Raw genomic sequence first — 25,907 nt, forward strand, 5'->3', positions numbered from 1 at the left:
TGGTGGTCTTTCATTTTTTGGTCTGTGTTTTACATGATTGCACATGCATAACCTATACTCAAATTGCTTATCATCTCAATGAGAGAGGAGGGAAGAAGGGACAGAGAGAATTCAGAACTTAAAATTTTTTAAAAAGGATGTTAAAAAATTGTTTTTACATGTAATTGGGGGAAAAATTATTCAATAGTTAAAAAAAACCCCACCAATTTAAAAAAGGAGTAATTCAAGTAAAGGAAGGAAGGAAAGCAGGTAAGATAATGGGAGAGGCACTAGAAGACAGGGAAGGAGTTCAGAAAAGACTCCATGTAGGGACGTGGCATTAAACCTGAGCTAAGAAATTAGATTACACAATACAAAAGGCAAAGAGGGAGTGTATTTCAGGCAAGGGTGAGAGCCTGTGCAAAAGCATGGAAATGCAATGCCAGAAAAGGTAGGCTGAAGCCAAGTTGTGAAGTGCTTTAAATACGAAGTAGAGGAGTCTGCATTTGTTTCTAGAGGGTAATAATGGCATTACTGGTAATAAATTGTCCCGATGGTAATAAAAGCCATTGCAATTTCTTGAACAGAAGACTGCTACAGTGAGGAATGTCATTTTGGTAGCTCTGTAAAGTACAGACTGTAGAAAGAAGAGATTTGAGACTGGGAAAACAATTAGGAAATTACACACGGTAAGGACTAAGGTACAGGAAGACTGGAAAGGCAGAAGGGGGCTAGGTTATGAAGGGTTTTGAATGTCAGAGCATTTTGTATTTCATCCTGAAGGAGAAAGGAAGCCAGTGAGTTTACTGAATAGGGGAACGACACAGTCAGACCTGTACTTTAGGAAAATAACTTTAGTGGCTGAATGATAGATGGACTGGAGTGGGGAGAGACTGAGGCAGGCAGACCCACCAGCAGGTTACTGCAATAATCCAGTAGTGAGGTGACAAGGGCCCGCACCAGAGTGCTGGCAGAGTCAGAGGACAGAAAGGGTATATGCTCGAAGACTGAAAAAATCTATTATCTATCCTTGCTATGTATAATAGTCTAATCAGAGAAATCCTTGCTCAATACCTGGTTTTCCATGGTGAAGGTTAGTAAATGAAGCACCTTTTTGCTTTTCAGTGTCTTACAGGAAAATCTGGTTTCTCTGAGCTCTAATGGGTTAAACAGAGATGGCTTTCTCCTGCTGAGAACAGGTCCAGGTATCATCTTCAACCTCAACAGCATTTTGTGTCTCTTTTGTCACTTCACTTTAATTAGCATTTATAAAGCACCTACTGTGTTCTAGACACTGTGCTAACAACTGGGGATGTAAAAAGAAGCAAAATACAGTCCCTGCCCTCAAGGAACTTACAATCTAGTGGAGACAACAATATATACACAGCAAGTTATATACAGGATAAATAGGAAATAATTAACAGAGGGAAGGCACTAGAATCAAGAGGGTCTGGGGAAGGTTTCCTGGAGAAGGTGGGATGTTAGTAGGGACCTGAAGGAAGCTGGGAGGCCAGGAGCTGGAGCAGAGGAAGGAGAGCACCCCAGGCATGAAACTAACTGTGCTTCTCTATTGCCCTCTGGTGATAGCGACCCATGACTTGAAACCATACAATATCACCAATAAGATGCTGGTATTAAAAGGACAGACCTTTGTTCCGGAGAAAAGTTTGAAGTAACTGAAAGAATTTTGCAAATTTTTAAAGGCAATCTAGTCAGCTCTTTAGTGAAGAGTAAATCTCTACAACAGTAAAGATTTAATATTTTCCTTTTTTTCCCCACTACTTTATTACTGTAAAGATATGATCTACTGTTGCAAAAGCCTGCTACATCAGAGTAATGATATGAGACTATCCTTATCAATGCCATCGATGCCTTATCATAAAGTCCTCATAACGATGTCGCAGACTGGTCTTATAAAAGTATTGTAAAGATAGGATCTAGCTATATGGGCTGATGAATATTAATAACTGTCTTTTTTTGGTACTAAGTTCAGATTTTTACACTACCTTAGACTATCCCTGTAATATCTTCCCTTATTTCTTACACCTTAAGAATTGATTTTTCGATGTCCTCCGAATTGTGTCATTTCCAATATAGACTTCCTGTACGTAAATCTAATACCATTCAGTTACTTATTCCTTCATTTTTTATAAGTGTCAGTTACAATTCCTCAAACACTGGGGCTAAGACTGTGATTTAGTGTTCAACTGGAATGAGTTCCATTATCCTCCAATGGTGAAAAGTTTGCCATAAAAATCTTCACAAATCCTTTTCTGTATTTTTATATTTAACACGTTCTCATTCCAGTGTTTAGTTTCATTTCTTGTCAAGCTTTCTTTAAATGGACTATATTTTTTCTCTTTGAGAGGACATTGCTCATAATCTTCCATCATTCTTCTCTATAAGAAGTGAAGTTCTATTCTAAACTTGTGTTGCCATTGGTTTACATTCTCTGTTTGGAAAGGAGATCTTATGTAAGCTGACTAAGGTGCTTTTTTTCATCTCCTTACGGCAACTGATTTATATCTGTTAAACTTTTTAATGAAGTTATTATAATTGGCGATGTCTTTTCTTCCATTTACATTTTTTTTTGGTGTCAATAACTTGCTAAAATGTGTCAGATTGGAGTTGTTTTACTGAACACCATATCTTCTTGTTTTTCTTATTTCTAGCCTTTATTAATGTTGCTCTTTGCTCTAAGTTGATAATCTAATTATAAATAGATGGCTCCCATATTAGTAATCTGTTCTTAACATATAATCAATTTCACTGTTTAGTAGTTATTCAGTGTTCACCATTTCTGGCACTTAAGGATTTTTTTTAGGAAGAAAGTATGAATAATTTACAAGCACAAGGCTTCTGTGTAGTCCACAAGCCTTTGATTTTTCTCATTATTGTTTGTGAACCCAACATATTTTTTTTGCCATACTCCCTATGTCCAATTTTGCACAGGCATCACTGCCTGCCAAAGACTAAGTTAATTTGGAGGGTCTTATTTGGCTCTTCATGGAATTTCTCTATACCATTTCCTGGGTTTATATGCTGACATTCTCATGATGGTCTTTTTTGCAAATATTTAATCATAAGCACTGCAAAAAGGATTACCAAATGTCCCTTGAAATTACATCTTTTTTTTATTAATTTATTTTGATCTATCAACAATCACTTTCATATGCTACTGAGTTTAAAATTTTTCTCCCCCTTCCTTCCCATCACCTTCCCCAAGATGGCGCACAATTTGATATAGGCTATACATATACATTCCTATTAAACATATTTTCACATTAGTGATGTTGTAAGGAAGAACTAAGGAACCACCAGAAAGAAGAAACAAAATTCAAGAGAAAAAAAATAGCAAAAAGTATGCTTCGATCTACATTCAAATTCCATAGTTCTTTCTTTGGATGTGGATAGCATTTTCCATCACGAAGCCTTTGGAGATGACTTAGATCCTTGTATTGTTGGGAAGGGTTAAGTTTATCAATATTAGTCATCACACAATGTGGCTGTTATTGCGTACAACATTCTCTTGGTTCTGCTCACTTCACTCAGCATCAGTTCATGTAAGTCTTTCTAGGTTTTTCTGAAGTCAGCCTGTTCATCATTTCTTATAGCACAATAGTATTCCATTACATTCATATACTACAACTTGCTCAGCCATTCCCCAATTGATGGGTATCCCCTCAATTTCCAATTCTTTGCCACCACAAAAAGACCTGCTGTGAATATTTTTGTACATGTGGGTCCTTTTCCCATTTGTTTGATCTCTTTGGGATACAGCCCTAGATGTGCTATTGCTGGGTCAAAGGGTATGCACATTTTTATAGCCCTTCAGGTATAGCTCCAAATATTTGCTCTCCAAAATGGCGGGATCATGAAATTATATTTCTAATTGTTTTTTGATACACAATCAAACAATGTCTTCCAACTCCTTTACTGACTTGCCTATTGAAAGAGAATTCATCAACTATTCTTTCGTTTTGCTAACATACTTTTATCTACTGCTTCCATGTAAGGCAAAATTGACCTAACTTCCAGCGTCATTGTCACAGGATCACAGATTTACAACTAGAACTGTAGGTCATCAAATTCAAACCCCTCATTATAGATGAGAAAACTGAGGCTAAGAGATATTAAGTGACTTGATCAAATGTATTAAAGAGCTTTGTAAAGTTTAAAGCTCAATAATGACTATTGCCCAAGGTCACTAAGACCTTTACTAAAGGTCTGCAATGAGATCTAAATCCACTACACTAGCAGTGTCAAACTTAAATAGAAACAAGGGCCACTAAACTGTACATAAGGATTCCTGTGGATAAAGGAATGACATAGTTTTAAAATGTAATGTTATCTAATGTTTTATTGTATTTTATTTAATTTCTTATCTATTTCATAATTACATTTTAATGGTTCAGGCCGCAATCAGGAGGGTTTTGAGTAGCATGCCTGTGGGAAGAAATAGATTGGAGTCACACAGGACAGGCAGACACTGATTGGTTGTGAATTGCATCCCTGGAGAGAATTCATTATCAGTGAGATCACAGATCTGTCTAGAGTATCAACAAACTCCATACTATTTTCTGGAAATCTCCAATCCTAAAGATCATAGAACTCGATATAATGATCTAATATACTTTTGATCATGAGGTCACATGAGCTGTCATACAGGCTCTTTTTCTTCCCGCAGTTTATTTCTGAACTAATTATATTTGCAAATTATCCAGTCACTTTTTTCACTCATTCATATCTATAAAGGATAATGAAAGCAGTAATAAAAAGGCTGAAGTAATTAAATAAAGCTCTTTCTTTCCTCAGAACAGGGGAACTGCAATCTAGATGCTGTTTTCTTTGGTACCAGATGCCCTGTCTTAAGGATGATTCTCTCATGAGTTTTTAATTCTAACCTATACTAATCAAATCAATGGTTTTTAAGTCTCTGCTTCTCATTCCACTACCTTTACCCACACCCCAAGACAAAGAAGCAGTTTTAAAATCACGCTCTGAGCATGATGAATTAACTGCCTATAACTGACTTATACTGATTCTGGTAAGCAGCAGTCTCTAGTGCCCACAGGCAGAGGGACCTATGATATAAATCATGGCCACGAGAAAGCACCACACTACAATGTCTAAAAGAAGATTGCTGTTTTCTTTTGTTTAAACCTTCAGCTTATATTTGGTTCACAGACTGATACCTTTACCTTTTGGCTGATATGCAGATGCAGTTTTCCACATGGGCATCATTACAGCATCTTCCAGTTTTATTCTTCTTCCCTTCAAGCCCTTCTCTCATTAACAATAGAATATTGACGGACAGTTACTATTTTCTTCTATTTTGTGGTTGTGAGAACAATCATATCTGACTGAACTAAGTAAACGATGGATGTTTTATACTGATCTTCCTAATGGCTTATAAATACTAACGATCACTACAATCTATTAACTTGTTTAGTAATCATTTAAACAAATGAAATTCAATCCAGAAAATATCATAACAATTTCACACTAGCATTTTGGGGAGATCAGGAACAACTTCATTCAGAAGATGGTGTTTGAACTGAGACTTAAGGAAGAAAGGGACTTTCTGAAGTAGAGCCAAGGAGGGTACTCCCGACCCATGGGTGACAGTGCAAAGCAGGAGAAGGGTTGTGCATGAGGAGGGTATAGGAAGTGTATGAGTGCCAGAAAGGGAAATCATGTCCAATGAGGCTGGAAAGATAGGCTGGGGCCAGGATGGATAGGCCTTTAAAAGCTAAATAGAGGAGATGGGTTTATCTCACAGGCAGTAAGGGGCCACTAGAGCTTCTTGAGTAGGGGAGTCACATGGTGGGATATATACTTACGAAAACTCTTTGGCAACAGTGTGGAGGAAGAACTGGAATGTGAGAGACCCAAGGTGAGGAGAGGGATGAAGACCTCAACAAAGATGGTAGCTGTGGGAGTGGAGAGAAGGGACCAGATGCAAGGGAGGTTGTGAAGGTAAAAATTACATTATTAGGGCAGGAGTTGAATTGCAAAGAAAGACTGTGAGGCATGAAATAAATTCACTGAGGAAGGAAGGTAAACGTCCTAGGAGTCAAGATGCTGACAGGCACCAGAATCTGTACCAGGTAATAAATTTGGACAGCATGAATCTAAAAGGAAGAGAGGTTGTTTAGTGAAGATGATAGAGGAAGAGTCTGAAAATATTCATGGGGATTCTCCCACCAGTATTAGTGATTTAGGAGTCTGAGTATGTAGCAAGTAGGGAGAAAGGAGGTCAGATTCATTGAGGTCTTATAGATGGAAGGAGTGAGAAAGAATGTTTAAGATAAGATGAAGCTTATTAATTACAGAGTGGACATTCCAGAGGTCCCAGTCAAAGAGGTGGGTAGATCTAGGTTGGGACATAGGGGAGCAAGGTTGTTCAAATGAAGAGGAGTTAGACAGAAGTCACTTGGGAATGGGGTTTGGAGTCAGATATGTTGTAAAGGAAACTTTTTCCAGTATGTCATACTATCATATGGACACTATCATACTTTCTAACTCGGAGATTCTGATTTTGTAAATTTTGTTTTTCATTTTTCCTAATTTACATGATGATGACAGGAGGAGGGTGTAGGGGAATGGCCGACCATTCCTGAGAGTAACATGATACAATAACTACCACTTCAGGTAAAGAAGAACACCAAAACCTTTCCCAGATAATCAATTCTTGGGAACTTGCCACAGTTCCTATCATTTGTAGGGTTAAAAAGAAGGGAAGATTGGGGAGTATTGTCGCTGAGAGACAAAAATATTAAAATTGAATAAGAGATTTTTCTTAAATTGGGGACTGCCAATGTATTTTGGCCACTATTGACACAGGTGGAATTCAAAAGTTCCCTCTTTTTTTGAATGCACTACAGTGTGACAATACAGACATTCTGCTTTATGTAAATTCACATTACATAAATAATTCTGAAAGAAATCTACATTCCACATATATGTAGAGCCTATATCAGACTGAATGGCTGTCTTGGGGAGAGAGGTGGGGAGAAAGGGAGAGAAAATTTAAAACTCAAAAGCTTATGGAAGTGAATGTTGAAAATAAAAAATAAATAAATAAGTGAGTAGAACTAGGAGAACATTGTATACAGTAGTAGCAACATTGTACAATGACCAAACTTTGATGGACTTAGCTCTTTCTCAGCAATACAATTATCTAAGACAATTCCAAAAGACTCATGATGGAAAATGCTATCCACCATCCACAGAATAAACTATGGAGTCTGAATGTAGACCAAAGCACATGATTTTCTCTTTTTTTGTTGTTTTTTGTTTTTTCTTTCTCGTGGTTTTTCCCTTTTGATCTGTTCCTTGTTTCACAACACGACTAATGTGGAAATATGTTTAATATGATTGTACACGTATGGCCTATATCAGCTTGCTTAGCATCTTGGGGAAGGGGGAGAGGAAAATTTTGTAACTCAAAATCCTATAAAAGTAAATGTAGGGGGAAAAAATCCATACCAAAAAAAAAAACAAAACAAACCACCCACGTTAATTTTACCTTAAAGTACTGTGTTCTCCTTCTCTGCTCTTGCCCCTCAGGCTCCCACAAATTATGTCCCCAACACAAATAAATAAACAAACCACACACATACACACCCCTCTATCCAAGTGAAAGCAGAACAGATGCCACCACTGGACCAGGGGCTTGTCTTCAGTCCTCTAACTCTGTTTTCCATTGTTGTACCTGGGTACTGCATGTCTGGCCCTAGCCTCCACATATCAATTATCCTCTCCTGTCTTGTGTACATGTCTGGCCTCTACATGGCTGGCTCCACCCTAGCATGTTCCTCCTCCTGCTCTGTCCCCATCCCCCACATGTTCTTAAACCATGTGCCAGCCCCCTCCCCTCTATGGGGTACATGGCCCCTTTCCTTTTTCATCCCTTTCCCTTCCCCATGTCCGAGGATAAATCCGTATTACGTAAAAATCATTTTACGCTTTATGCAGAAGTCTATAGAACAGTCCACTTACATAAAATGGAAACTGTCTGTATATACCATTTGAAAAGAGAAGGTAAAAAAAAAAAGAGCAGTGTGTACTTGCTTTTACTGACTACACAATTCTCAATTTGGTGTTAATAATTTTAGATTAACATATTTAAACATGCAGTTGATATCTGACCAAGGCTAAGCATTTGCAGACTTCAAACAGACAATCTGTTCTTTTTTACATTTTTTAATTTTTATATTTTGTTTACAACTACGATCACAGTTAAGAAAAAGTTTGACAGCAGTTCCCAGTATAAGATATCATTCATGTATGCAGAAACATTGTGTTTTCTAAATTAACTCAGGCACTGGGAATATTCTGAAACAAAATGGAGGAAATTAAGCCTTTCGTTCATATTTTGTTCATACTGAAAAAAAGTCATGATGTACACTTTTGATATATAATCATTTGACATTCGAGTTATAACCTGCCTCCAAATTCTCACAGAACCACTATTTATGTCATACAAAATATAACAGGGTTCTCTGAAGTTCAGTTTGGAAACTATTAATATTAATCCAGGGATGGGAATACAAATATTATATTAAGTTAATAATGAATGTGAATGTTTGGGGTTGTCTAAAATTTTTTTTTAAATAACAATCCTCTGGTATTTAAATCGACATAACAGACACAAGTTAGATTCAACAAAATCAAAATCTGAAAGAAAACTAACTCTAAGAGTCAGCTGAGTAATGACCTCCTCTTCCCACCCAATAAATCACTTTAATTGACTTTTGTGCAGTTATTCAAGTCAATGGAAATTCTCATGTATTACAATTTCATGGATATGACTGGCCCAAAAAAATTGCTTTGAATCAAACTGCTCTAATTCCTGACCTCTTTAAGCTGGTCTGTGCTGCCCCAAGATGCTGAACGCTTGTGGGATCCTTTCTTCTTCTCAGAGTATTCTTCAACCCAGGCACTCTCTGTCTGCAATGAAAAAAATTAATCAAAGTTTAGCATATTATGCAGGCATTGATTCTTAAGGGGGGAAAAAAAAACAAAACTCAAGTGCATTCGAATGTGAAAACACTTAATAAACTTATCAGGAGAGATCTGGTAAGATAAAGTAAACAACATCCAAGGAACAAACTATTTCAATGTCTCACAGGAGGAAGGGGAAAAAACACCTACTGGAATTCTGAGGAAGGAATGGATAGAATAAGAAAAAAGAGGGTACAGAGTAAGAGGGAAGGAAAGAGGGAAAAAAGTGGGAAGGGAGAAACGAAAAGTGGAGCAGTATACAAAGTCACAGAAAGAGAGGGCTCTAACAACCGGCACCTCCAGAAGTCAAAGGGGCAAAAATGCTGCTTCTGTGTGTGTACTGCACTCTGAACTGATATGAAAGAGAGGCAGGTGTACAGTTCTGTGTTACCCAGGGCTTGGGGTGCAGAGAGATACTCAAGCAGAGAGAATCTAAAGCTTCCTGGATGCTACGCTGGATCCTGGGGTAGACTGAAGAGCCATGGGAGCAAGGCACAGCAGAGAAAGAGCTGAGCTTGCTGAGTCCTTGCTGCAACCAGTGTGTGCTCACCCCAGGCCTAGGGACACAGAAAGACTGACAGACAGGATGAGAGACCCAGGCACTGCTGGTATACTCACCATACCAGGCCTGTAGCAGAGAGCAAGTGAGCCTTAGCAGTTACTTAGTGCTGCCTGGCATCAGGCACAGAAATGACTAACATGAAGGTTTCCATCACTTGCTGCCCAAGAATCGTTAGAGAAGGTTTGACAGAGAGGAATGAGGGGAGTGGACAAGTGAAGAGAAGGAAGAGAAATCAACTACCCCATAGCTTCATAAAGGCCAGGCTGTGCTGCCACCAAGGCTTTTCCTATCTATTACAAAAGAGAGAAAAAAAACCATATTAAAGAAAAAAAAATTCAGGAAAACAAATTTCATACTTATGCAAGCTGAATTAATGCCAAAAGTGGTAGAAGAAATACCTAATTATCAAGTAAGTTATATGATCAAAATATGAAAAGAATTAAACAGATATTCCTATGGAAGACAGGGAAATAAGGAAATTTACAAAAACACAAAACAGAAAAAAACCATCAATTAATGAAAGTAACAAAAAGTAGGTTCAATTGGATGTGTAAGGTAATGGAAATAAAATTCAAAACAAACCCAAACTACATTGCAAATGTGAAAGACTGACTGAGATCATACTTTAGCTTCACTGGGATAAAAGGGGAGGGGGGAACCCTAGACTTTGTATTTAAAGAAATCCAAAGACGCCTCTTTGCAAATGGAAAGAATTCAAAGGACTCCAGTGTAGAGAAATATAAAACTCAAGCTGTGAGAGACTTCTGGCCAAGATGACTGCCTGAACAAAGACAGACTGCCCAGTTCTCACACAGCTAACTAGCTCCAGGAAAAACCTGAAATTTTTACTGGACTGAATAATGATCCAAGACAATCAATAAGAAAATACTTTAAGTGATTTCTAGTCTAGTATTGCACAGGGAGTCAGCAAGATACTCCCAGGCAATAGAACACAGGACCTCAACAGTAAAGTCAGCACCAGGGAAAGCAAACAAGTCGCTAGACTCCCAGGGCTATCTCCCACAGACATATCAAATACATCTCTGTAAGCCTGAAGGGCTTTCTGTTCAGAGGCAAAAAAGCAGAGACAATTCTAAAGTGGTCAGAAATCCCAGAGCACCAAGGAAACCTCCACCTGCTGGTGTATGGTAGATTTCAGACTGAGATAACTCAGGCTCCTAGGGGAGGGGAAAAGGGAAAGGCAGGAAGTGAAGACATAAAAAAAGTCACTGAAATATTTTTAAGTAGGGATAATTTTAAATCAATGACTGGAATTATACACTTTTTTTTAAAAAGAAGACTATAAAAATGGAGATTTACAGTTTCATACACAACTGTGTTCTTCTGTTATTACATACATGTATGGAAATGCTCATTTTTTGTTAAATTCAGAATTAAAAAATTCATTTGCCAAATTGCAAAATGATAATGGCAAAGAATTACTAAAGCATCAAAAAGTGCCAGTTAAGAGTCTCTACAGCCTTTTCAGCAGTAATAAGGGAAATACAGTTAAAACAGCTCTCAAAAATGCCTGTACAAGTCTTAAAAACATGGAATTAGATTTTTAAAATTATGAACCTTGCAAATTTGAGTATTTAGCTTAAGGCAAACAAGAGCATCAAAAACTATCACTTTGAAAATTTTAACAAAAATGGTGACTGAAAAGGTATTCAATGTTTAAAAAGACAAAGCAGTAAATTCAAGGCCTATTCCAATGCCCAAGCAGGTTTGGAAATGCCTCTGGGTTCTCCAAGCCTCAGAGACTTAGCCCAGTCTTTGACAGGCCCAGGTTGAAGAGGCATCAAGCAGAAGACTAGTGACAGACTAAGATGTCTCAGCACTAGTCTTGCTAAGTTTGGAGAGGTTCCCTTCAAAGTTGGCTGCAGAGAAATGTTGTATTTTTCAGTCTTTTGAGTCATAGAAATTTAAGCTCCATTACAGAGGGCATCCCCACACTAATAATATCCCCATCCCCAAAATACTGAACTATGTTAGCATCAAAACTATCCACATTGGGGGATAAGGGGGAGACTAGGAGAAAAGAATCAAGATCCTAGATAACATATTTGCAAAATATTAGGGTTTGATAAGCCTCTTGAAAAGAAAAACTAGAGAAAGCATTCATTATTGAATGGATGCTATTGAGAAAAGCAGACAGTGATTAAGGCAAAAATTAAATTTAGAGAGCCTTACCTGAAATGACTCTGACAAACAAAAAACTGTAAAAAGTAGGAGGAAAATGCAGTTATAGATTTCTCTCCATTATGGGGTTTGGTCATTTCAATCATGTCAAACTCTTCATGAAACCATTTAGGGTTTTCTTGGCAAAGATACTGGAGTGATTTGCCATTTCCTTCTCCAGCTCATTTTACAGATGAGGAAACTGAGGCAAACAGGGTTAGGTGACTTGCCTAGGGTCACACAGCTAGTAAGTGTCTGAAGACAGATTTGAACTCTGGAAGATGAGTCTTTCTGACTCTAGGCATGCACTCTATCCACTAAACAATTAAAGAAAGGGAAAAATTATTGGATATGAGGTAGATACACACAAAGATAAAAAAATGAAACTGTTCTATGAAACAGAAATATGTGTGTATGTAAAGTTAATAAATAAAAATAACTGTGCAAACATAAAACACCTTAAATCTATAGGAAACTGTTACAAATATTCAAAAGCAGTATCTATTCTCCAATGTCAAAGGGAAAAAATAAACAACTTACAAAATGAGATACAATTATCATAATCAGTTGGGGGTAGGAAATTTTCACTTATGCAATTAGATAAAAAATTAATGTAAAAAAGACAAAAGAATATAAAGAGGCACTTAAAATTTTAAACAGACATCTCATCTTTAACACTATAAAACCTATTACACAAAGCAATTTTCATTAAATTATTTGCTTTTGAGTGGGAAAAAAAAAAAGGAAACAGACCAGTGGAAAGGAATAAAAAGTCTAGATATAGAATCAAATACATATGAAAAAGTTTCATTAAGTTGTAGATAATAAGAATCTCAGAAAAGTGCTCATTATTTATGCTATTAACCCAGACATTCCACTGCAAAAGTATGTACCTCCAAGAACATCAGTGATTTTGGGGTGGGGGGGGAGAAGCCCTGCATACACCAAAATATGTCAGCAAGGTGGTGTAGCAAATAAGATATTAGACTTGTCACCAGAAATCCCCAAGTTCAAATCCTGTCACAGACACTTACTGTGTTGCCCCAAGCAAGCTGCTTAACCTCTTTTAGTCTGTTTCCTCATCTGTAAAATGGGGACAGTACTTATTTCAGAGGGGTGTTATAAGGATTCTGGGAAACATAAAGCCTAAGTATGTAAATGTACTTTGATATTATAACAGCATTTTTTTTTAGTAACAAAGAACTAGACATAAACAGATGTTAATTAACTGAGGAATGGCTAAACAAGCTATGATGCATTTTTTAAAATAGTTTAAAATATATCTACTTTATAAAAATAAGAGTCATTCTCCAATTGATTTTTTTTTTTTGCCTAGGCAGTTAGGGTTGACTTGCCCAAGGTCACACAGCTAGTAAGTGTCAAGTGTTTGGTGTGAGGCCAGATTTGAACTCAGGTCCTCCTGACTTCAGGGCTGGTGCTCTATCTACTGTGCCACCTAGCTGTCCCTAAGAAGTTTGTTTGATATTAAGGGAGACATGTACATATATGAAAAGAAGTACTGGATCTTTGATTTCATGGATGTAGGGAACTCCCCCTTTCTTTTTTTTTTTTTATTAAGGCAATTGGGATTAAGTGACTTGCCCAGGGTCACACACCTAGTAAGTATTGAGTATTTGGTCTGAGGCCAGATTTGAACTCAGGTCGTCCTGACTTCAGGGCCAGTGCTTTATCTGCTGCACCACCTAGCTACCCCTCCAAATGATAAAAGATCAAAAGATATAAACACGCAGTTCTCTAAAGAAGAAAGCAAAGTTATAAATAATCACATGAAAAAATGCTCCAAATCACTATTGATTAGAGAAATGCAATAAGGATAACTCTAAGGTACTACTTCATACCTATCAGATTGGCTCTTGTGACAGAAAAGGAAAATGATAAATGTTGGAGGGGATGTGAGAAAATTGAAACATTAATGCACTGTTGCTAGAGTTGTGAACTGATTCAACCATTCTGAAGAGCAATTTGGAACTATGTGTGTACCCTTTAATCCAGCAATACCACTACTGGGTCTGTACCCCAAAGAGATCAAAGAAAATGGTAAAAAGACTTACATGTACAAAAATGTTTACTGCAGCTCTTTCTGTGGTGGCAAAGATTTGGAAACTGAGGGGATGCCCATCAGTTGTAGGATGATTGTGATGGAATAATATTGTGCAATAAGAAATGACAAGGGAGGGGCAGCTAGATGGCACACTGGATAGAGCACCGGCCCTGGATTCAGGATGACCTGAGTTCAAATCCAGCCTCAGACACATAACACTAGCTGTGTGACCCTGGGCAAGTCACTTATCCCATTGTCTAGCCAAAAATAAAAATAAATAAAGACAATTCCAAAGGACCCATGAAGAAAATGCTTTCTACCTCCAGAGAGAAAACCAATCAACTCTGAGTGTAGATTGAAGCACACTGTTTTTCACTTTTTCTTTTCTTTTTGCAACATGATTACAGAAATGTGCTTTGCATGACTTCATATGTATCATATTGCTTGCCTTCTCAATGGGTAGTGGATGGACTGACAGAAGAGAATTTAGAACTCAAAATTTTAAAAAATGAATGTTAATTTTTTTAAATTTTAAAACATAATATATTTACTTTTCCTTCAAGTCACAAATATATTATTCCACTTTGTTTTAGTTTTTTGTTATTTACCACTTTCTTATGTTCAACTTTCTTAGCCTAATTCAAAATTACTTTCCATAATGGTTAGATCAATTCACAGCTCCAACAATACTACAATAATATATTCCAGTCTTTAAACAATCCCTCCTATATTTGCTGTTTCTATCTTTTGTTGTCTTTACCAATTTACTGTGTAAAAAAGTGGAACCTCAGAGTTGTAATTTGTATTTCTTTTGTTATTAGTGATTTGGAGTATTCTTTTTGAAAGGCTGGTAATAATTTAAAAATATTTATTTATTTATATGCTTTAACCTCCTACATAATGATAGCTAATGACATTTGGTTAACAAGCTGTGGTATTTGAATGAAATGTCCTGTAAGAAACAAATATGATGAATACATAGTTGCATGAAAAGACTTAATATAAACAGATACAAAATAAAGTATGCAGAGCCAAAAAAAACCATATATATGTATATGTGTGTGTGTGTGTTGTAAATTATAGTGACCATGGCTTACATTAAATGAAGAAGTTAGATGTCAAAGTGCCACTGATCCTTCCTTGCAGGTGGGGAATTGAGTGTGGAACAACTACAGGTTATGTCACGATGTCTTTTATGCATTGGTTAGTTTTGCTAAACTGTGCCTTTTCTTTTTTAAAAATTCTGTAGCAGGGGATGACTCACAGGGAGGAGCGGAAATACAGTGGGTGGGAAGTGGTATAAAAACAAAACTTACTGAGTACAATTATTTTTAAAAAGCAAAGAGAATAAAGTATAGGAAATTTAATACCTATTACTAAGGCCCTGATACAGATATTCAACCTAAAACCCAGACCCCAATGAATAACTGGCAGTGTGGACACAGGAGAAATACACCACTGCACTATGTTCACAAGGGTAAGATCACAGATCCATTAAAATATCGACATAAACAACACCTTATCTAAGATTAGATAAGTGACTCAACAGAAGAATTAGATTAAAAAGAAAAAAAAGATACACATAATAGATATAATCACTTGAAAAATGGTTAACTTCACAAACAAAAATGCAAATTTAAAAATACATACAGGCTACCATTATCAAAAGGTCACAAAACCCAACACTCCCAGTATTGGTTTTGAAAGGTATTTTGGCAGTACAAATTTGTACTGAGTATATTTGTACTCAACTCAAGTTGAGTCACAAAACTGATTTCAATAACACCATGGGGAATGTGCCCTAAGAATCTTATCCTTCAATACTTCCAGGACCTGTGATTTCCTTTGTGTATGTATTTTCCCTCTACCAAAACAAGTCACAACCCCTCAAAGTAAGCAGAAGGTATTCAAGAGCCTCAGTGACCAAAATAATCCAGCATCCTGAGAATAGGGTGGTGGTGTGAAAATCATCAAGGCTAGTTTTGGACAACACACATGCAGTCCAGCTCGCTATCGTCCTGGACACCAACACTTCCTAGGTGTGCAAGATTTGCCAGAGCATGCGATCTATGGACAGAAGCTTCAAGAACCGTATGCTTGCCACAGTGAGGAACTGGAGTAGGAAGGAATTTGTGAGTGAAGGATATTAACATAAAGTGGGGAAGTTCTATGTAAAAGTCATATAACTCACAACTGAAAAACAGGAGATAACCTAATTATCCAACAGTTGGTGAATGACTGGATATACTATGGCGCATCAATGTAACAAGAAACTATGACTATCACAAAAAATGATAAATAAAAGGAATGCAAAAAATTTTAAAAATATGATTCTATGATCCTATAACCTGAAATGCTGATTGTCATGACAATAAATAAAAGGTAAACAAAACAACTGAAAAGCTTTACATTAAGTAATACAAAGAAATGATAAAGAGAAAAATACTACATGCTAATAACTATGTAAAAAGAAAAATAAACATACAAATACAAAAAGAATGAATATAAGATGTAAGGGAAATAGTTTCTGTGATTTTCTACACAGGGCATAGAACAGTGCCTTAATATTTAAGTGTTTAATTAGTATTTATAAAACGTATTTGAAAGAAAAAGGAAATATACAGGAAATAGCTAATAAACTGCTAGGAATAAAATATCACAGAAATTCATTTTTAAGTGCAAACAATTGTAAATAATTTCAATGTAATGAAAAAAATTAAGTATCTAATATAATTTTAAAATTTCCTTAAAGGACTCATGATGAAACATGCTATCCACCTCCAGAAGAAAGAGAAATGATGAACCAGGAACACAGATTGAAGCGTATTTTCATCTACTTCTTTTTTATGGAGGGGTAAGAGGGGAGGCTGGAGGGGGAACATGGCTAATGTAGAAATTTTTCTTGCATGTCTTTACATATTTTATATGGGTTTTATTTTTATTGTCTTCTCAATATAGGGAAGGAGAAAATTGGGAACCAAAAATAAAATAAAATTGAATTTAAAAAACTTAAACCACTTCAATACAGAACAAATATTAGGATTATATATGAAATTATGAACTTCCGTTAATTTTTTTAAAAAATATATCATTACATTTGATAGGGGAGTAGAAAAACTGCCAATTATTTTTATCTTCTCAACTTTTTTCTTCTGGGTATTTTTCAATGTTTTCATGCTTTTCTCATTTACTTGGCATGTTGTTCCCTTCCCAGTAATTTCCAAGCACCCCAAAGACCCCTTCCCTTATAACAAGTAAGTATGGTCAAGCAATCCAAGTCAATACCTAGGCTGTGTCTGAAAACGTGTGTCTCATTCTTTCAAAAGGTAGGATGCAGGCTTCATTCTGAGTCTTCTTAAGTCATGATTGGTCACAGCACTGATAAGTTCTGAAGTCCTTCCAAGCATTTTTTCTTTATGTTATAATCACTACCATATAAGTTGTTTTCCTCATTTTGGTTATTTCATTCTGCATTTAGTTCATACAAATATTTCCAAGTTTCTCTGGATTCTTCCTAATTGTATCTTCTTATACAGCACAGTAACATTCTACTATATTTATATGCTACAATTTCTTCAAGCACTCCTCAATTGATGAGCACCCACTTTGTTTTCAGTTATTTGTGAATATAAAAAGTGCTGCAATAAATAGGTTTTAATTCAATGAAGCCCATTCAATTTTCCCACATCTTTTAATAACTGTAACAGTTCTTTCTGATGCTAAAATGATTTCATTTCTTCCTCTGACTTCTACCCACATGATCTTCTGAGTTTTCCCCCCTGAAAATGCACAGATCTAGTTTATTACCCCTTCCATGTGACCAGCCCACAAGGTACTTCACTGAACTAGAAAACTTTATAAGTTATTTTATAATACACGGTCATAAGAGATTTTCTGGTTCAACTTTCTTATCACCATTTATTTAAGATGAACAAGTCACACAGTTAGCTGGAGTCTACAAAATTAAGTTTATCAGCTATAGCTCTGATTAGTTTCCTATTTTACCTGATATAGATCTTCCCCTTCTACCATTTGTTGTTTGATGTGTAAATCATTACCTTCTCCTACTTTCTGTAAAATTCCCTTGTACCCATGTTGCTATGTAACCAAAACCTATGATACTTGGGGCTCACCGATTTTTTGGTTCAGTGATGCCTAGTCTCTGAGCTTAAAATACTTGTTTTTCCTTGATTTTCTGATTTCACTGATTCTATCAACAACAGCAGTACTATCAACTAATCTTCTGATAACTTGTTTTAAGACTAAACAAGAAGCATTCCTCAAGAACAGGCCACACAAAATAAAAACAAAAGTCAAACCAAAAAACCAACAACCCTCATTCTTCACCCCCTCCCCTTAAAAAAAATTACTATGGGAATTAAAAAGTATCTCCTAAGAGTCATTTCCCCAATGGATAAGTGGTCCAAGGATATAAGCAACATTCTCAAAAGGACTAGAAACCATTAAAAATGATAGGAAAAACTATTCTAATTTACTCACATTAAGAGAGCTATGAAAAGACAAGCACGCTAGAGTTATAAATTGATTCAACAAATCTGTAAAGTATCTTGCAATTTCTCTCTCCCCAAAATCTCTTGCATCTGGTCCCTTCTCTCCACTCCCACAGCGACCACCTTTGTTAAGATTTTCATCCTTCTCCTCACCTCAGGTCTCTCACTCACATTCCAGTTCTTCCTCCACACTGGCGCCAGTTTTCCCAAGTATATATCCAATCACGTGACTCCCCTACTCAAAAAGTTCTGGTGGCCCCTTACTGTCTAAGATAAAACCCATCTCCTCTGTTTAAGGCTTATCCAACCTGGCCCCAACCTATCTTTCCAGCCTCACTGGCCATGACTCCCTCTCTGGCACTCATACATTTCCTATACTCTCCTCATACACAACCTGTCTCCTGCTTTTTGCACCTTTGCCCTGGTCACCCATGGGTTGGCAATGCCCTCCTCCTTAGCTCTACTTCATAAAGTCCCTCTCTCCCTTTATGACTCATACATCATCTTTTGTGTAAAGCTGTTCCTAATCCTTCCCTGAAGCCCTCAAAAATGCCAGTGGCCTCCTGCCCAAACTTGCTTGTATTTAACTACTTTGTACATATTTGTATTTGTTATATTTATGTGATATGTTTTTATGTGTATTTGTCCCCTCCATTAAGGTAAGTCGCTTGCAAGTAAGAATTACTCCATTCTCAGTATTTATATCGCCAGGTAGCAAGCATTTATTAAGCATTTACTATGTGCCAGGCACTGCACCCACAAAAAATAAGTAAATAAAGATACCTGCCCTTCCAAGGCCTTACATTCTAATGAAAGAAGACAATGTTGAAAAGGTGGGAAGAAAATACCAGTGGTCGTGGTGTGAAGGTCAGAGTCAAAAAAACATCAAGGAAGGGAATGTGCCTGACACAGAGCAGGCCCTTAATAAATATCTGCTGATTAATTAATTGAAATAATCAAGCATTTATTAAGGGCTTATTACATGCCAGGAACAATACTAGGCAGTAGTAAATGGAAGACAAAAGCAAAATAGTCCCTTGCCCTCAAGGAACCTAACCCGGGAGAAAACATACATAGAGATACACACACACATCAATACAAAACACACGAAGTAGGAAAAAAGGAACCTAAGAGAGGAAAATAAAAATAGCTGGTGAGAACAGAGAACTGGCTGAATAACCAGATTCAACAACTAAACTGTCATTATTTATTTATTCCAACCAAGAAGAAAAATAATCTAAATGGAACACCTGCCACCAGAGGGAAACACTATGTTTGACATTTTTACTACCATGAAACTAGGAAGGCTATATCTGCTACCGTCCTACTAATAAGCTGGGATCCAAAAATATCAACAGACTAAAACCATGGTACATATCCCTTCTACTTTTAACTGTATTAGTTTTGTCTGCGCAGAAACTTCTCAATTATATATAATCAAAAGCATGCATTTTATGTATAATTTTCCTTCCATCCTTTACTTGATCATTAATTTTCCCCCTATTCACAGCTACAAAAAGCATCTTTCTCCCTTTTTCTAATTTATGACGTAAGCTTTTACATCTAGGTTATGGGTCACTCTGAAGTTTATTGTGGCATACGGTATAAAACAACGGTCTAATGTGGAGTGGGGAACCTGCGGCCCTCTAAATCCCAAGTGCAGCCCTTTGACCAAACCCAGGTACCCCACCCCTGGCATAATTTCTGTCAGAATTATTTCCAGTTTTCTCAGCAGTTTCTAATTTAGTTCTTATTCAGTAGTTAACATTGTTTGACATAATGAACACTACGCTACTATGTTCTTTTGTATCTGAATCTTGAATATCTAATATATTTTAAACTGAATAGCTTTTCTATTCTTTAAATAGTACCAAATAGTTTTAATGATTACTGCTTTGTAATAGAGTGGGGAGATCAAGTATCGTTAGGCCCCGCCCTTCACTCTTTTCCTAATCTCCTTTGAAATTCCTGATCTTTTGTTCCTCCAGAAGGTTACTACTTTATCTAGTTCTTTAAAGTGATCCCGCAGCAGAGTGGTATGGTTCTGAATCTGTCAATTTCCGTGGCCTTGTTATTTGTGTTACATCGGCACAGCCTAAATCTGAGACAATTATATATTCCCCACATCCTAGTTTAGATTATTCTTCACTCTCACCTGTTAGGAATTAAGTTCTGCCCTCCTTCCTCCTTTTTTCCTAATATATTTCCTTTCTCTCTTCCAATCAACAGAACACATCTATCCCCAGGTCCCATCTTCCTCTTTCCTCTCCTCCATCAGAACTTAAGCATTTTACTATTGTATAAATTAACCCAAAAATCTTAGTACAATTTTAGTTTAAAATTGTTTTAGTATGTTAAATGTTTTGCATGACTGCACATGTATAACCTATATCCAACTGCTTGCCTTCTCAAGGAAAGAGAGGGGAAGAGAATTCGGAACTCAAAATTTTAAATCAATGTTAAAAATTGTTTTTACACATAACTGATAAAAAAAAAACAATTAAAAAATAATAAAATAAATTATTAATCCTCCTTCCAATTCTTTCCTCCATACTCCTCATTTTGTTTATAATCCTTGCTTCATTTCTTCCAGACATTCTTGAAGTCCTGGTAGCCACACTATTTTTTCCTCTAAAGTTCTGTTAGGCATTGTTTGTCCTGACCTCCCTTTCCTAGATCCCTTCTGGGCTACCTCTTCCCTTGGTGTGTCTGCAGCCAGATCCCTGGAGGTTCCATACTGCCAGTCAGAACCCTATTATTCGCTGTCCCTGGTCAGGGATGCTGGGGGGTCTTCTGCCTCTCGCCAAGGCCTCCTTGGTCAGTGTGGCAGGCTATGTCTGCCCCTCTTCACCTCTTTGAGACTCCCACACTCACTGTACTGGGTGATCTCTGTCCTCCCTAGGGATTTCTAATCAGGGTTCAGCTGTGAGCTTCCCCACTCAGGGGGCTACTGTGGGCTACCACTCTGCTTCTCTGTTCTGGCAGCACTCTCTTCTAATGTCCACAATTTATGATTGCTTTTCAGTGCAGGTCTGGGCTGAATGAAGGAACTTAACGATGCTTCTCTTCCCATTTCTTGGTCACTATTCAATCTTATGCTCTTTCTGTATCACTGCTGGATTAACATTGGAAGCAGCAGGCTCCTGTATGACCAAACACAATCCAATTTTACCTGGATGTCTTACTTTGTAATTCCTAAACCTTATAAACTCATGTTGTCTCAAATATTTTTTAGCTTTAGCTGGGAAAATTCCTGCCAGTGTTAACACAGAGGATAGAGAGCCAGCCTGGGGTCAAGAAGATCTGGGTTCAAAGTCCCTCCTCTGACACATACAATGTGATCCTGATCAAGTCACTGAATCTACTGATGCTCCAGAAACTCAAAACAAAGTTGTAGAACAGCTGCTGCTCTGAAGCAACAGAAAGAGTTCCACCACCAAATCCAACAGAGCTAAGGGAGAAACAGTTGACTAGGGGAAAGCCTTTGCGGGAAGTTTTTCTGATAAGAGCCACTCCTCAACTGATAAATGCTTTAATGATATGAAATGGAAATCCTCAAACAAAGAAACTCAGGCTATCTAATGTTCCAAATTATGCTCAACTTGCGATAGCACTAATAACTATTTACTGAATTTAACTGGAAAAAAAGAGAGATGGGATTTCTACAATCTTGAAAAACTGACAAGTCCCAAACTTTCTCCCCCCCATCCTTCAAAAAGGGCTGACTTTACCAAACCACCCCCACTAGTTAATGCCCTGTATCTTCCTCTCCTCTTATTTTCTTCTAAAGCCTGTATAATCTGGCTTCCAGTCTCATTATTCACCTGAAACTATATTCTCCAAAGTTACCAATGAACTCTTACTTGCCAAACCCAATAGCCTCTTCTCAATCCTTATCCTTGATTTCTGCAGCCTCTGACACTGTTCATCATCATCTTCCTCTTCTAGTTGCTCTCTTCTCACTAGGTTTTGGTGATACTGCTTCTCTTGGTTTTTCACCTGTCTCGATGATCCTTTCAGTTCTTCATCCAGGTCACACCCATTTAACCATGAGTTTCCTCCAAAGACACTCTTCTCTTCTCCCTCTATCCAGGGATTTTAACCTATGATCTAGGAATTCTTTGTTTTGTTTTTAATGTTTTGATAACCATATTTCAATATAATTGGTTTCCTTTGTGATCTTGTGTATTTTATGCTTTTTTAAAAAAACACTGCTCTATGGGAATCACCAGATTGCCAAAGGTGCACATGACCCAAAAAGGTAACAAACCCATGGTTCTATACTATTTTACTTAGTGATCTTATCGGCTCCTACAGGCTCTCTATGCAGATGATTCCCAAACCTATGTAGGCATCCCTAAATATTTCTCCTAATCTATAATACCACATCCCCAACTGCCTACTGATCATCTCAAATTGGGTATCTAATACTTAACATATTCAAAACAAACTTCGTTAACTTTTCCACAAAACCTCCCCTCTTCTCAACTTCCCAATTACTGTTAAGGGCAATTCCTTTTTCTTTCAGTCACCCAAACTTACAACCTCAGTACCATCTCTCACTCATCAAATATATCCAATCTACTGCTAAATCTTATTGCTTGTATCTCACAATATTTTTCATATACATTCCCCTCCTCCACTCACACAACTACCACACTAGTTCAAACCCTTATCATCTCCTGCCTAAACTATTACAAAAGCTTTTTAATTGGTCTACCTGCCTCAAATCCTCACCATTTCAATACATTCTCCATTCAGTTGACAAGGTGGTTTTTCTTTTCTTTTCTTTTTTCTTTAATTTTATTAATTTATTTTGATTTATCAACAATCACTTCCATATGCTTTTGAGTTGAAAATTTTTCTCTCCCTTCCTCCCCCTCCCCCTCCCAAGCACACAATCTGATATAGGCTTTACATTTACATTCCTACTAAACATATTTTCACATTAGTGAAGTTGTAAGTAAAAATTAAAACCAATAGGAGGAACCATCAGAAAGATGAAACAAAACTCAACAGGAGGTAAAAATAAGTGATAGCAATTCGACTTCCATAGTTCTTTCTTTGGATGTGGACAGCATTTTCCATCCTGAGGCCTCTGGAGATATTTTAGATCCCTGTAATGCTGAGAAGGGTTTTCAGTTTAACAATATTAGTCATCGCATAATATGGCTGTTATTGTGTACAAAGTCCTCTTGGTTCTGCTCACTTCACTCAGCATCAGACCATATAAGTCTTTCCAGGTTTTTCTGAAGTCAGCCTGTTCATTATTTCTTATAGCACCATAGTATTCCATTACATTCATATACCACAACTTGCTCAGCCATTCCCCAATTGATGGGCATCCTCTCAATTTCTAATTCTTTGCCACCACAAAAAGAGCTGCTATGAATATTTTTGTACATGTGGGTCCTTTTCTCATTTGTTTGATCTCTTTGGGATATAGCCCTAGAAGTGCTATTGGTGGGTCAAAGGGTATGCACATTTTTTGTAGCCCTTTGGGCATAGTTCCAAATTGTTCTCCAAAATGGTTGGATCATTTCACATCTCCAATGTATTAGTGTTCCAATTTTCCCATATCTTCTCCAACATTTATCATTTTCCTGTTTTGTCACGTTGGCCAATCTGATAGGTGTGATGTGGTACCTCAGAATTGTTTTGATTTGCATTTCTCTAATCAATAACGATTTAGAGCATTTTTTCATATGACTTTAGATGGCTTTAATTTCTTCATCTGAGAACTGTCTGTTCATATCCTCTGACCATTTATCAATTGGGGAATGGCTTGTGTTCTTACAAATTTGTCTTAATTCTCTCTATATTTTAGAAATGAAGCCTTTGTCAGAGAGACTGGTTGTAAAAATTCTCTCCCAATTCTCTACCTTCCTTCTAATCTTAGTTGAATTGGCTTTGTTTGTGCAAAAACTTTTCAATTTAATGTAATCAAAATTATCCATTTTGCTTTTCATAATGTTCTCTATCTCCTGTTTGGTCATGAATTCTTCTGTTCTCCATAGATCTGTTAGGTAAACTATTCCTTGTTCTCCCAGTTTACTTATGGTATCAGCCTTCATATCTAAGTCCTGAACCCATTTTGACTTTATTTTGGTATATGGTGTGAGATTTGGGTCGATGCCTAGTTTCTGCCATACTCTTTTCCAGTTTTCCCAGCAGTTTTTTTCAAAGAGTGGGTTCTTATCCCAGAAGCTGGGGTCTTTGGGTTTATCAAATAATAGATTACTATACTCATTGACTACTGTGTCTTGCATATTTAACCTATTCCACTGATCCACCTCCCTATTTCTTAGCCAGTACCAAGCAGTCTTAAATTGTATTATAAAGCAGCAATCAAAGATCTGGAATTGCTAGGCAACGACAAGGTGGTTTTTCTAAAGCATCAGATTGACCATGTTACCCTCCCTCCACCCAATCAATGCCCTTTAGTGCCTTCCTATTACTCCAGAATAAAACATAAACTCCCGCATTTGGCATTTAAAAGCTCTTCATAATCTAATCCCTTCCTATCTTCTTAAACTTCTATTTTACTCTCTTCCACGCATGCCATAGGACTCAAGCTACACTGGTCTACCTACAGTTCCTCAGAGAAGACACTCTACTACCGCTCTCCACGCTTTTTGCACTAGCTGTTCCCCCACCTATGTCTCTGCTTTCTTGACTTCCTTCAAGACTCAACTCAGCATCTAACGAAGGAAGCCTATTCCAGGGACCTAGCTGCTGCTGCAGCATCCTCTCAGGGCTCCTTCTGCCTATTTTACACACACACACACACACACACACACACACACACACACACACACACACACACACATATACACACACATATACACATATATATACATATATATGTATATATATATATGTGTGTGTGTGTGTGTGTATATATATATATGTTACCTGTTTGCATATTGGCTCCTCTCACTAGCATGTAAGGTTCTTAAGGACACAGACTATGTTCTGGCCTTCCTTTAATATTCCCATTACTTAGCATAATGTCTAGAACATAGAACATAGTTAAATACTTAATAAGTGCTTGTTGACTTCTTTCAACAGGCACATTTTTCATATGTATATTAGAACAGGACACTTACAAACAAGGCTATATAGGAAAGGGTAAGCATCAAATTTACTTAAGTTAAGGTTTCAGCTAAAATCTTGGGAAGGAGGAAAAATTCAGACCTCATTTTTATTTCCTTGCCTTCGCTAAAGACATTTGAAAAATATAAAATACTTTATATGTTTTATTCAATCATCAAATGCATTCATTTGGATGTCCCCTCCAACAATGCAAATTATAACTCATCCTGTGCAACTCTTTCCCATATTTTCCAGAGAAGATTCACTCGATTTATAGAAGGACTTCCTTGCTTTCTCCTGATCTCACAAGGACTTCAGTAAAGCACTTGGGCTGTCCATCTATCATCCCTCACCACGTAATCATATTCTTTCGTCCTACTCTTTGAAATGGTCAACAAGTGCTTATTATTATTATGGCTCACCACAGGTAGGCCCTGTAGATACAAATATAAAAATGAAATAGTCCCTGCCCTCAAGGATAATATAGTCTATTAGGGAAGCAAATATA

The 25,907-nt window shown here is 37.0% G+C and overlaps 1 protein-coding gene across 2 annotated transcripts in view; it reads right to left on the reverse strand.

Moving 5' to 3' along the window:
• The window catches only part of FAM117B (family with sequence similarity 117 member B), a 116,906-nt gene that overhangs the window by 47,963 nt on the left and 43,036 nt on the right, over positions 1 to 25,907 (reverse strand). For both annotated transcript variants that reach the window (XM_020972826.2, XM_020972825.2), the window contains exon 3: positions 8,842 to 8,934. In XM_020972826.2, coding sequence (XP_020828485.1) covers positions 8,842 to 8,934 — 93 coding nt within the window. The remainder of the gene's footprint in view (positions 1 to 8,841; positions 8,935 to 25,907) is intronic.

This window comes from Phascolarctos cinereus, unplaced genomic scaffold (genome assembly GCF_003287225.1).
Source record: "Phascolarctos cinereus isolate Bilbo 61053 unplaced genomic scaffold, phaCin_HiC Scaffold_7;HRSCAF=346, whole genome shotgun sequence".
NCBI lineage: Eukaryota > Metazoa > Chordata > Mammalia > Diprotodontia > Phascolarctidae > Phascolarctos > Phascolarctos cinereus.